At 32.4% G+C, this 12,764-nt stretch overlaps 2 protein-coding genes across 2 annotated transcripts; both read left to right on the plus strand.

The window, feature by feature from the left end:
- The first annotated feature begins 2,703 nt into the window (after window positions 1-2,703).
- Window positions 2,704-4,379, plus strand: LOC113507410 (zinc finger BED domain-containing protein 6-like). The gene is made up of 4 exons (XM_026890267.1): window positions 2,704-3,480; window positions 3,690-3,777; window positions 3,863-4,011; window positions 4,092-4,379. Exons 1-4 carry the CDS (start codon window positions 3,442-3,444, stop codon window positions 4,320-4,322), a joined length of 507 nt encoding a protein of 168 aa, XP_026746068.1. The 5' UTR covers window positions 2,704-3,441; the 3' UTR covers window positions 4,323-4,379.
- Window positions 4,380-6,042: 1,663 nt separating this feature from the next.
- LOC113507409 lies at window positions 6,043-12,562 on the plus strand (the record flags this gene model as incomplete). The annotated part of the gene is made up of 8 exons (XM_026890266.1): window positions 6,043-6,568; window positions 6,739-6,799; window positions 6,873-7,003; window positions 7,752-7,830; window positions 8,422-8,548; window positions 8,657-8,710; window positions 9,100-9,174; window positions 9,394-12,562. Coding segments are annotated over 8 exons (1,152 nt in total), but the record flags the coding sequence as incomplete, so codon positions are not given.
- Between the last annotated feature and the right edge of the window lie 202 nt (window positions 12,563-12,764).

Consider the following 12,764-nt stretch of genomic DNA (forward strand, 5'->3'; position numbering starts at 1 on the left):
ATTAAAAGAAAAAGAGAAGAGGACTAAGATGTTTTTAAAGAAGACATGATCAATATGATGAAGTCTATGTTGCTTAATCAAGAAAAAGAACTGAAAAAAATTGTACCCACTTTAATGGAAATTAAACATACACACACCAATATTGAAAACTCTATAGCTGCCATCACTGTGCAAAATGAAGAGTTTAAAAGAAAAATAGAGCAAATGGAGATACAAGCAATAAATGATGAGAAATACATAACCATTCCAGAAGATAAAATTGAGGAACTTCAGCGCGGCACTCGAAAGTCAAACATCGAAATTAAAAATGTTCCTAAACAACCGAAGGAAACAAAAGAAGACCTCATAAATCTGGTGGTATGCCTAACTAAAAATGTCAACAGTGAAGTGGTGAAGTCGGATATATGCGATATATATAGAATTAAAGGAAAAAACAGAACAGTTAGCAGAAAAGTACAAACACTCCCATAATAGTTGAATTTCGCTCAACCATACTGAAGACCGACGTTCTTAATGTGTAAGCATTACAATATAAAAAACAAACAGAAACGCACAGTTTCTGTTTGATTTTTATGTTAAACATCTCAGCTTTAAAACCAATGAAGACGCACCCATATTTATTTGTGACAGAACAGCTCACCGCAAAAGGATCCGAGTCCAGTGGAACATTATACACGAGCGTACCAATAAAAAACCAACTAGAGAACACCATAACATTCAACTTCAAATAAAAAATACTCTAATCTCAGACCCTAAACAAATAGTAAATTAATTTAACACATTCTTTGCATCAGTCGGCGAAAAACGAGTACTAAAATAAGACAATAAATCGCAGAACTTACCTATAATCAACACCACCATAAATACGTTCTTCCTTGAACCAGCAAACTATCGAGAAATATATAATATCATAAATAATCTCAAAAATAAACAAAGTTTTGGTATAAACAAACTCCCTCCTTCCCTTATTCGACAATGTGCAAAAGAACTTACATTGCCCTTCTGTGTACTTATCACTCAATCCTTTGAAGAAGGCGAATTTCCTGATCTACTAAAGAAAGCTATCATTAAGCCAATACACAAAAAAAAATCAAAGACAGACCCGAATAAGTACCGTCCCTTAGCCCTACTACCAACAGCTTCAAAAAATTTTAAAATTTTTGTATACAAGTTATGCGAAAAATACGAAATTTTTGATGAAAGCCAAAATGGATTCCGTAAACAACGTTCAACAACCCTTGCTGTCTATAAATATATGCAGGAAGCAATTAATATAATAAATAACAAACAATACGCAGTCGGAATTCTCCTAGACATGACTAAGGCATATGACAAAGTCCAATTTAATATTCTTTTAGATAAATTATTTAAAATAGGAATTAGAGAAAAAGCGCACAAATGGTTTACATCATACCTAAAAAATAGAGAACAGTACGTAGAAATAGATAATTATAACCTTGAACTTAAATAAATAATAAACATTAGATCGGACAAAAAAGTCATAAACGCATCAATACCACAAGGCAGTGTAATCGGATGCCTACTCTTTTTAATCTATATCAATGGACTCCCGAAAATAACAAAGGAATCGTGTGTACTATTTGCGGATGACGTATCTCTGCTCACCTCATGCAAAAACATGAACGGATTAAGTGAACGGCTCCAAAACACTTTTGTTAAAATTTCAGAATGGATGAGAGAACATAATCTTGAAATAAACTACCAAAAAACTAAATTAATAACCTTCCATCCATATCAAAAGTCCTCCTTAGAAATAGATTTTTCAACTAACGGTACAAAAATGGAAAACGCCAAAGATTTCACACTATTAGGAATAACTGTAGATACGAATTTAAACTGGAAGACACATGTAAAAAACATCAGATCCAAAATATCAAGATTCGCATATGCTTTCCGGGAAATCGAGAAGACCACTGACTTTCAAACAACATTAACTACTTATTATGCCTACGCATATGCGTGACTTAGCTATGGAATTATTTTGTGGGGTAATAGTACTGATACACCTTCTCTTTTTACTCTTAAAAAAAAACTTATCCGTATCCTAACTAACATAGACCAAACAGATAGTTATCAACCCTACTTTAAAAAGCACCAAATACTTACCTTACCATGCATCTACATTCTAGAAATATGCAAATTTGTGAGAAACAATATTACCTTATTTACTAAGCGTGGAGACAGACATGCAAACAGGTCACTAAAACTCAAAAACCGACTAATGCTACCAACTTCTAATATGAGCCTACATTCCAATAGTACGTATGTAATGTCTATAAAAATATATAATAAACTACCAGAAGCCCTAAAGGAAGAACCTAGAAATACAATATTTACTAATAAACTTAGACAAATACTCATAAATAAAACATATTATAATATTAAAGAATATATTAATGACAAAGAATTAAAATAAATATAATAACAAAAATTTTATAGATGTATGTTATACATAATAATAATAACTAAAAAACCTATTATAATATACCTACATATATAAATATATAAAAAAAAAATCATATACCTACAATATATATAGTAACATTCTCATAGATAAAAATTATAACACAAACATTACAAAATAAATAAAATAAAATAACTACTAAATAAATAAAAATAATCTGTGATACAAAATCTAAATAAAGTTACCATCCTCCTCTCTTCTACATTGCCGTGCCCTAGGCTCGTCGAAAAAATATCGATACATCGATATATCGATAATATTTTTTCAATGTATCGATATTTTTGAGCGATATTTAATGTTTCGATGTATCGAGGTATCGATATAAAATTACAAGTATTGAAAAGGTATAAAAATCGATATTTTTTATAATTAAAAATCCTAAAAAAGAATACTTTTTTTATACTAACATTTTTTAACAAATTACATTTTTTTTGTCTTTGGTCGACTCGATTTACTGCGTTTTAATTTGGTACTTAAGTTGGCAACTCTGTCTGTCAATTTTATTTCAGTGTCAGTGTCTGTGCTTCAACTATCCGTCTGTTATCGGTAATTCCGTATTATAACCTCAACGCGAGCGTATTTCTGCCTGCACTTGAGTTGATTATAGTTCTCAAACAATCTAACTAATTAAATCAATAATTAATTCACGTATGTGAACAAAATAATTCGAGCATTCCAGTCATGTCTAGTGTTGTATGGAACTTTTTCAAAAAAATAGACAGACAAAACGTTTCATGTAATGTGTGTGGGAAAATATATAAAACCAGTGGCAATACGACGAATTTATCTACACATCTTAAAAATAAGCATCACCATGCGTTTTTGCAACTTAAAAATAAAAACTCAACGTCAAGAGAAGTGAATATACACCAAGAACAAGAACTAGTTCACCTGTTTCGTCTACTAATTCAACTATTACCAATACTAATAAACCTGCTGAGATAGAAAATAACTTCATGGAATTGTCTGAAATTGCGATTTACGATGATACTGGTGTAAGTATTTTATTTGTGCAAGATCAAACGTAACTTTAGAATCTAAATATCAATTGTTCATAACCAATAACCAGTCAACTAATAATGTGTAATTACTAAAAGTATCGATATCGATAAATTTAAATTTTGGTGTTTTCACTTAACCTTAATACTATTTATGACGACAAGTGTAATGAAATATATACAAAATATTCAATAATTTTTTTCAGACTGAATCCTCCAAAGATGGTCAGAGTAAAGGCTTGTGGAAACAGACTACACTCATAGATATGTTTGAAAGAAGTTCAAGCTATGAAGGTATTTTTTTTTATATTAGATTACTGTATTGTTTACATTTTAGTTCTATGAGGATGTTCTAATTTTATTATTTTTCTCAATTTAGCAGGGGGTCATAAAACTAGCCAAATAAATCAAGCTTTGATCTACATGATTTGCAAAGACGACATGCCTCTATCTTGCGTAGAAAAATCAGGATTGAAAAGATTTATGAGCGTCATTTGTCCACGCTATAAAATTCCATCACGAACTACTGTAAGCGAACTATAATATTAAATTATTATCTTATCCTTTTTATTTTTAAATGTTATTTTATTATTCATTTCTCATTCCAGATAACTGGCCTCATGGAACAACGATACGCCACTACCAAAGCCATTTTAAAACAAAAATTAAGTGAGATAAATAATATTGCTTTAACAAGTGATATATTAACTCTTATTAACTCGACACGAAGTTTCATCGTAGTGACAGCACATTTTCTTAACACAGCTAATAACTGCACTCCTGAGCATGAGATGGTGAGATTGACAGCACGAAGAATGTATCAGGTAAGTAAAGTATAAAATAAATGCATCAAATTATCTATACTCTATACTAATATATAAAGCTGAAGAGTTTGTTTGTTTGTTTGTTTGTTTGTTTGAACGCGCTAATCTCAGGAACTACTGGTCCAAATTGAAAAATTCTTTTTGTGTTGAATAGACCATTCATCGAGGAAGGCTTTAGGCTATAAACCATCACGCTGCGACTAATAGGAGCGAAGATACAAAGGAAAATGTGAAAAAAATAGGGCAGGTATAAAGCTTACTTATATCTTCTACCCACGGACGAAGTCGCGGGCAACAGCTATATTTAATATACCGTTAATTAAAAATACAAAATGCCACCTAAAAAACGACCATCTTTATCTCGAAATTCGAGAGATGCCAAGAGGATGAGAAATGCGCGTTCTCAAGAATCAGCAGAGGAAAGAGAACATCGATTAAACTCTATGAGAGTTAGTGCCTCAACTTCTCGAGCCAATGCAAGCTCTCCAGAGAGAGAGATGCGATTAGCAGCTGACAGAGCGAGACGAGCTACATCACGTGCGTCTCAAAGCTTTTCTCAACGAGAACTTAGGCTTACTATTGACCGAGAACAACATGTGTTATCCCGAGAAGCTGAAACTGCTTCACAACGAGAACTACGGCTCACAGCTGACCGAGAACGTCATACATTGTCTCGCGAGTCAGAAACCTTCACTGAAAGGGAACTACGGCTTACAGCTGATCGCGTATCGATCGCGATTCCCAATATGAAGACCGTTTCACAAATTATAGGGTGCACTATATCAGGAGCACTGTGTTGGATTGTGTTTTTACTACTTATATATTTTAATATTAGCCTAACATTACCGCATCTTTTCCGTTAAGCTTGCAAGTCATACTTAATGGACTAAATGATGGTGCGAAGGTATTGGACAAAAGTCGGGGTTGTACCAATGTATTTTGCGTCCAGAATCTATTTGCTGTTTTATTAAGAAGCTGTCGTAATCGTTATTCAGTCAAAAGATGGACTCTGTAATAATTCTAATAGGAAATTTTAGAGTAGTCAATCTTCAACCCTCTTTCCTTAAAACGGTTTTAATGGGCGTTCGTGTCCTTGTACAATGCAACCGGTCGTACGAGTTTTGTAAAGTTCGTGCAGTATGATAAAAAAAAAACACTGAAAGCTCTCTTGTCTGAGTACTTAATCTGTTAACGACCTTTGTTGTTTGTTACTTAAAACCAATAAGGAGTGGACAACAGAGTTCAATCTTTTACTTTTTGCACTGCAGTAGGGTAACTATGCGCTTAATGATTTATTGTAGTCGAACTAACAAAATCACATGATTTAAATATACTTGATAATCAAAAACCTACGCATTGCAACTGATTATTTATAAGACAACGAACATAAATAATGTACGTATTTACGAACCAAAAAGGATGTAAATCTTAAATCTTACCGTTAGGTTAGTTTTAAACTGTCACAATCTCGGTTCCTTAGCAAATTAAAAAAAGCCATCGGTCGAAATAAGGGCGCAATAGCATTGAAATTGTTACGCAAATTCTGAGGTTCGGTAACATGTATTAGTTTTAGTTTTAACTTCTAAAATTTTTTATATTTAGAAAAAAAATCTAAGTCTCGAAGCGATGAGGATTCCATAAATTTCCGGCCATCGCCCAACTTCAAGCACATGCGAAAATATTTAAAATCGAAGTTTGAAGAAGCAAAAGAAATGGCTAATCCAAGTGCTTCTAACGGCACGCCGGATTCAACCGTAAGACACGATCAACGAGAGGAAGTAAACAAATCCACTGCTCCAGTGGTGCAACCACCGTTGCCGCCAAACCCCCCGCCGCCAGAAAGTCCTCCAATAATCAATTTAAAAAGGAAATTGAAGATGACGAATATGGCACAACTGAGAGCAACGGAGAATTTAATCATGCAGAAAGTCTTTTAGCAGAATCGATTAAAACAGATCAATCGGAAGTAGCTGATAAGCCAGAAGTTACAATGTGTAGGAACTTTGCGCGGGGCACTTGTAAAAAAGGCACGGCATGCAAATTTGCTCATGAGCTGATTCTGTCACAGTTACCAGGAGTTTATACATTTTGCAGAAATTTCCAGAATTCGGTATGCACTTATCCTAAATGCAAATTTGTACATGCTACAGTATTTGAGAAAGAGCATTTTTTTAGAACTGGATATTTGCCACCTCACACATTAGCCCACCTCAAGGAAACCAATGTTTTGCAACCACCACCACCGCCGCCCCCGCCAGAAGGTAAGACATAAATATTTAAAAAATACAATAATTATTTATGTATCCTTTGTATTTCTGCATAAGCTTATGTGACATATTTAAATGATATAATTCATACGTTTTTTGTAAGAATGCATATAATAGACGAGAATATTTTTGTCTAATTTGTATTGTTATATGGCTTGTTTCAGAAACAGCCACTGATGTTTCTCAAGTATTCGCAAATGGTCCACCTCCGCAAACGATGCCATGGTAAATATAATAATTAATGATCATCAATAATATCCGTAAGTGAGAATTAAACGAATATTGAATTTTATTCTAGCATTACTCCTGGACCCGTGTTGACGTGTGCCCCAGCCCCATCATTAGAAATTACGGGTGACACGAATATTTTCAGAACAGGAGTTACATCATCCAGCTCCCCTAAACGCGAGTGGAGCGATAGCGATGACTGTATGTATATTTTCAATATTAAACTTATGCCAAGCGATTTTATATATAGTTCTTTTCAACAACGTTTGTAAAAAATATTAATTGTTAGGGTAAAGATACACATACACTGACGTCATTTGATTAAGTTTAGTCTCGTGTATGGAGCAAGTGTATTTTATGCCTTATTATTTTGTGCTAATAACTTATTAACTCATGGATTGTTTCCATTTAATGAATAGTTTTTTAATTGCGAATATTATTTTTAGTATGATTAAATCTATTAATATGTTTAGAATATATATTTCTCCACTTTTCTTACTATTTTGTCTATTGCCAAAAAAATAATTTTGCAATGTTTTCTATAATATGCTTAGCATTACATGAGCAATTGATATAAACAAAGCTTAAGTTCCTGCAAAATTATAAAAGTAATTGTTGATTATCTTAGTTTATATACTTGCAACTCTGCTACCCAAATTGAATGTAATAATTAACAGATTTATTATAGCACATTGAATTCGTTCACATTTTTGTATATCATAACACTTGCTTGTCGCCATATGATTATTGTGTATTTTTTTGAGTATCTCATAATATTTCGGAGAATAATAATACCACATAGTAAAGTATATATTTTTTATTGTCTTTTGTCAATTCGCTACTCATTAAAGAACATGAAAAGTTAAAACTGTTTTTGAGGACTGTTGATTACTTTTGTCAAGATAATGCACGCAAAGCGATTGTAATTATTTGTTGCTTTTGTCTCCAGTCAGCAGCTCTCCGCGCGACATCGACTCGAGTGAGCCTCTCGCAAAGAAATGCAAAAGTTGCGATAATAATGAGTTCAGGTATAATTTTGCAACTCTTAGCTGTTGCTGTTCAGAACACGGGGTCAAGTAACGCCCTTTCCTGACGAATGACTTATAACTGCACCTGTGATTGTAGGATAATGAAATGCAATAAATGCTCAATACTATCTAAAACGCTGTGAGCTTGTCTTATTTAAGTATACTTAAACAAAATGCGAATACATATGCGTTTTAAATTTCAAGATGTTTTTTACTTAACCGCGGGTTACGAACAGCTGGCTTTTTGTTAAAGTAATTTTACAAAGCTAAGCATAAATATGGCATTATTATATTATTCAAGAATAACCAAGTTTTTGATAAAATTTCCTGAACTGCTTTTATTTACTATATTGCGTGTCGATGCATAAATATGTTGTGTTTAAAGCTAGTTTAACTAACATAACTTAAAGATCTAAGAATAGCGAATCGAAACATACTAAAAGCAGCTAATTGGCAAATTATACTTTTTTAAATGATTAGCACTCGCAAGTTTTTTTGCGATTTTTAAAAACTTATGTAGAGCTAGATTTTTGAAAATGATGTAGTGTAACAGTAGCATTACTGAATATGTGCCTTCCATATGTTTTACAGATATCAGTACAACAAGTTCAAGGTGGAGAAGATGATGCGCTCCACAGAAGACATGAACAACAAAATTGCAGCTCTTAATAAAAAGAGTAGCCGGTTGTACACTGTGCTGGTAACTCTGTTCAAACCTGTGAGTACCGGCCATTATTATTAAATTAATTTAATTTATTGCTGACTAAAAGCAGGATACAGATGCGATACTGCATTTGAATCGCTAATTATTTCTTATTTGTTTCAGAAGACTCCTTCCGGCAATAATGGTTTAAATATCAATCCAGAAAAGGAGGATAAGGTAATTATAAAAAATATCGTTATCGCTTTACTCATTAGTGCACAACTATTAATACATTTCAAAAATTGGTTTATGCCATGAATAGATGTGAATATCGATTAAAATGTAATAAATATAATGTTTGAGTTATGACAAGCTAGTAAGCTACATTTTAAATAACACTTGTACCTTGCTCTTAAAAAGCTATTCAAAGTAAGAAAAAAAATGTTAGGATCCTAATGTTATGCAATATTATGCAGGCTTTGATCAGCTGATGATATAAGCTTTGTTACGAGGTTATCTTAAAATTATGGACTCATAAAATACTGTTTCCTATAATTTGTTTAGCATATATCTAAAACCTCACTGCGTCGGACCTATTAAAAATCATTTGCTGTTCTTGTTTTCAGATGCTGGTTGAGAATATAAATAGGATAATAGCAGGAAACATAAGGATCCCTCATAATGGAGAAGAAACTAACTTGGTAATTATTTAAATGCAATTTCTAATTGTCAAGATTTGTTAAATGCCGATTTTGAAAATAATTAATAATATATGTAAACAAAGTCGAACCCAAGAATTAGGCAATAATTTTATCAATCTAAAATGGGACTAACCTTTCAATATTTGTTCTCTAATAGGATCTGATTATTTAAATTTGTTTGTTTTCAGCCAATAAGACTAATCAATTAAAATATTTTAGTTTCAGAGCATGCTCGCAAATCCCGCCAACGTGACTGCTATTCTGGCAAAGATTCTCCTGAGCAATGGCAACCCTTCCGTACCACCGGACTCTTCGTGATGTATGTAGAAGTGCGTGTGCTCAGTGCGCTACAAGGAGCTTGCACTAAGTAGGCGATACTTCTATAATATGTCCTCCGTTTTCAGTTCAGAGTTGATAAATATTAATGACGTCACTATTTTAGCCTACCTCAATATAATTATGAAAATGTATAAAATTAATTAGCCCAGGAAATGGTAGACTAATCATTCTATCTGCTTATGAAAAATATCCATTCAATTCAATATGTACCTAGTTCCAGATGAGTTATTATTTAAATTTTATTAAGTAATGGATATTTTTCTTGATAGAAAAGTCTACTATTCCTGGGCTATAAATGTTTCCGTGTATTAGTTTGTGCTGTCTTTGTTCCTCTTAAGTCATTAATAATATCAAGCAATAAGTGAGTTACTAAACAAATATGATCTATGCTAATGTATTGTTTAATGATTATATAAGGAGATAATTTAAGGCACATAATATTAATAAGTTTCAGTAGTCATGAGCATAAACATATTTTTACTAAACTCAGTTTCTTTAGGTATTGAAGGTAAACAAATATATATATTTTATACAATAACATATTAAATAAATAAACGATGGATATGGTCCCCTTCTATATGGTTTAGTAATCTTTATTTTTGTTTCACATTGGTTTTTAAACAAAAGTCACTCCTTAAGTAACTAAGTAAAACTGCATTTTTATTCGTCCAAAGGACCAGTTGGCTATCTGTGTGCTCAAATAACTCACAAATAGCTGATGGTAGCATCTCATAGTAATAACTATGCAATACAAAAAAAACAATGTTTTAGAGCTTCACATCTTTTTGCTTTGGAAGGTTTTCACTGTAATACGATGCGTCTGAAACATTATATTATGTCTATTTTAGTTCGAACAGGTAACAAAATCGATGCCGATGTGCCCATAGTAGTATATTTATGCTCGTGACTGTACATGGCAAGAATCAGCCAATCAAAATATTTTTATACGAAAGGATTATTAAAATAATAGCATTATTAGTCTTCGAAATGTTTTAAATATTCACAATTTTCATGGCAATATTTTTATGTTGTACATTAACATATATATTTGCTCGTCGTAGTGTCAAAATTGATGTTGTTGTGCCTTAAACCTGGTTTGCATCGCTAACGAAGAAATCGAGTATGTAAAACGTTTCGAAGACTTATTACAGATTTCTATATTTTATAGTTGTGTTATTGGCAGTAAACAAATATAATTTATGGACAATAGAGACTTTGATATATTAAAGTTTACTGCCTTCCATACAATGAGAGATTATTGTAAGTGTTACAACGACATCAACCTGTGTGATTTATGACGATTGATATACATTCAGCGATGCCAATGTCCGTTGTCTGTTTTACGCTTATTTATAAGTAATAGCAAGGCTGATCACCGCCTGCGTGTATAACAATGTTTTCAACACTAAACACAATATAGATTTAATAGAAAGCTAGATTAATCTGTTTAGAAGAGTAATTGTATGAATATAAGGAAAATAGTCCAAAGACATTATTGTATATTTATCAACTCTGGCTAGAATAGTTTTAGTAATGACCAAAAATTGTCATGACGGAATGCGATTATTACTTATTGATTACTACAAACGTTTTGGTGTTATGGTTTTCCTGGTTCCAAAAAAATCAATTGGTTTGATACAGTCCATAATCATTGACATAAGTATTTTTATATGATAGTTTTTTTTAAACTAGTATGTAAACTGACTTTACCATGAACTTTTTACGTTTTACGTGAAGTACGTCAACGTAATTCTGTTTTATTTTATAAGGACATATGAGGACTTGATTTGAACGGTTAAAGAGTGTATCCCGAGATCTAATGAATTTTATTGCATGTGTTCGCGTTAAATCTGAAATGTGTTTTAAAGGATTGCGACATAATTCAACAATATGCCATAGATTAGCTTATTTTATATTGCGGTTTTAAGATACTGACATACTAAAGTGATCTATTATTCGTCGGGATTCTGAGAGTATGGCGGTATACGGCGGACATGCAAGTTCTAATGCTAAGAATGAAATGAAAATGTATTAAATATGTTAAGCGTTTGAAATATAGTTTAAAATTTTCAGATAAATAGAGGTTTGTTGTTTGATCATTTTATTCCTCGGGGTAAAAATGGTAATCCATTCAAATACCCCAAGGAATACAACGGCTGAAAATATTGACCTATCCTTGCACTTGCTACTGAGGTAGCATTTTGACTGAAGAGCTAATTCACACCAGCGGTATAAATAACATTTACGCTAAATAGCTCCGCCGTTGCACTAAACAAACCAAACGCTGTCAAAATCCTGCCCTCATAGCACCTGATAGGTTCTTAATTTTGGCCTTGATTGAATTAATGTACAACTTAAATTAACTCTCTCTATATAATGTAATATTGATGTGCTCTATCGTTAGGGTTAGAAACAAAGCCATAAGAATTTCGTTTCATCTAGCTAGTAGAGCTGTTATGACTATTATTTATCGCCTTCGCACCAAACAAATAATCTTAGACATTTAATATAGTTTTAAGCCAAAATCGATCAACATCTGTGCACATACATTGCTATTGTGTTCACAACTAACCGTAATTAATATATATTTTTCTCAATTTTATAAACATAATATTGTGCATATAAACAGTTTCAGTGATCTTACAAATCAGGATAGCACTGGTAGTTATAATATAGTTGCTTAGTATTTATCTGAGGTATTTTTACATATTTACATCCTGAACTCTAGTAGGTACTTATTGTTATTGTGCTCTAAATACACCAAATTCTGTTATAGCCTGTTATTATGTATATTTAAGATAAAAATGTGTAACATGGTAAATATTACTCGTAAAATCCATGTCGCTAGATTATTATTAATATGCACGACGGTACGCAAGTCGCCGATGCTCGCCTACATTAGCCTTCAACGTGTTGGTCACAAACACTTAAAATAGCAGAGAGTACACATCGAGGCTAAATTTTAAAGTACCCGTCACGAGAAGCTATAAATTATGTAAACAAACATCTTTTACTAAGTAAACATTTTATACTGCGAGATAATAATAAATTGACCATATTCAATCGACATGAAATATAGACGGGTTATATGAAAGTAACAACCTATTTAATTTAGTCGGATCATATTTTAACGACGCAAAGCGCTATCGTTTGTGTTTCTTGGTACCGGAACGCGTCCGTCGCAGGGATTGTGAACTATCGGGACGCCATTTTGAAATAAACGCATCATTCGAGTTTCGAATGCGTACGAG

The sequence above is a fragment of the Trichoplusia ni genome, unplaced genomic scaffold (assembly GCF_003590095.1).
Source record: "Trichoplusia ni isolate ovarian cell line Hi5 unplaced genomic scaffold, tn1 tig00001980, whole genome shotgun sequence".
In the NCBI taxonomy this organism is placed as follows: Eukaryota; Metazoa; Arthropoda; class Insecta; order Lepidoptera; family Noctuidae; genus Trichoplusia; species Trichoplusia ni.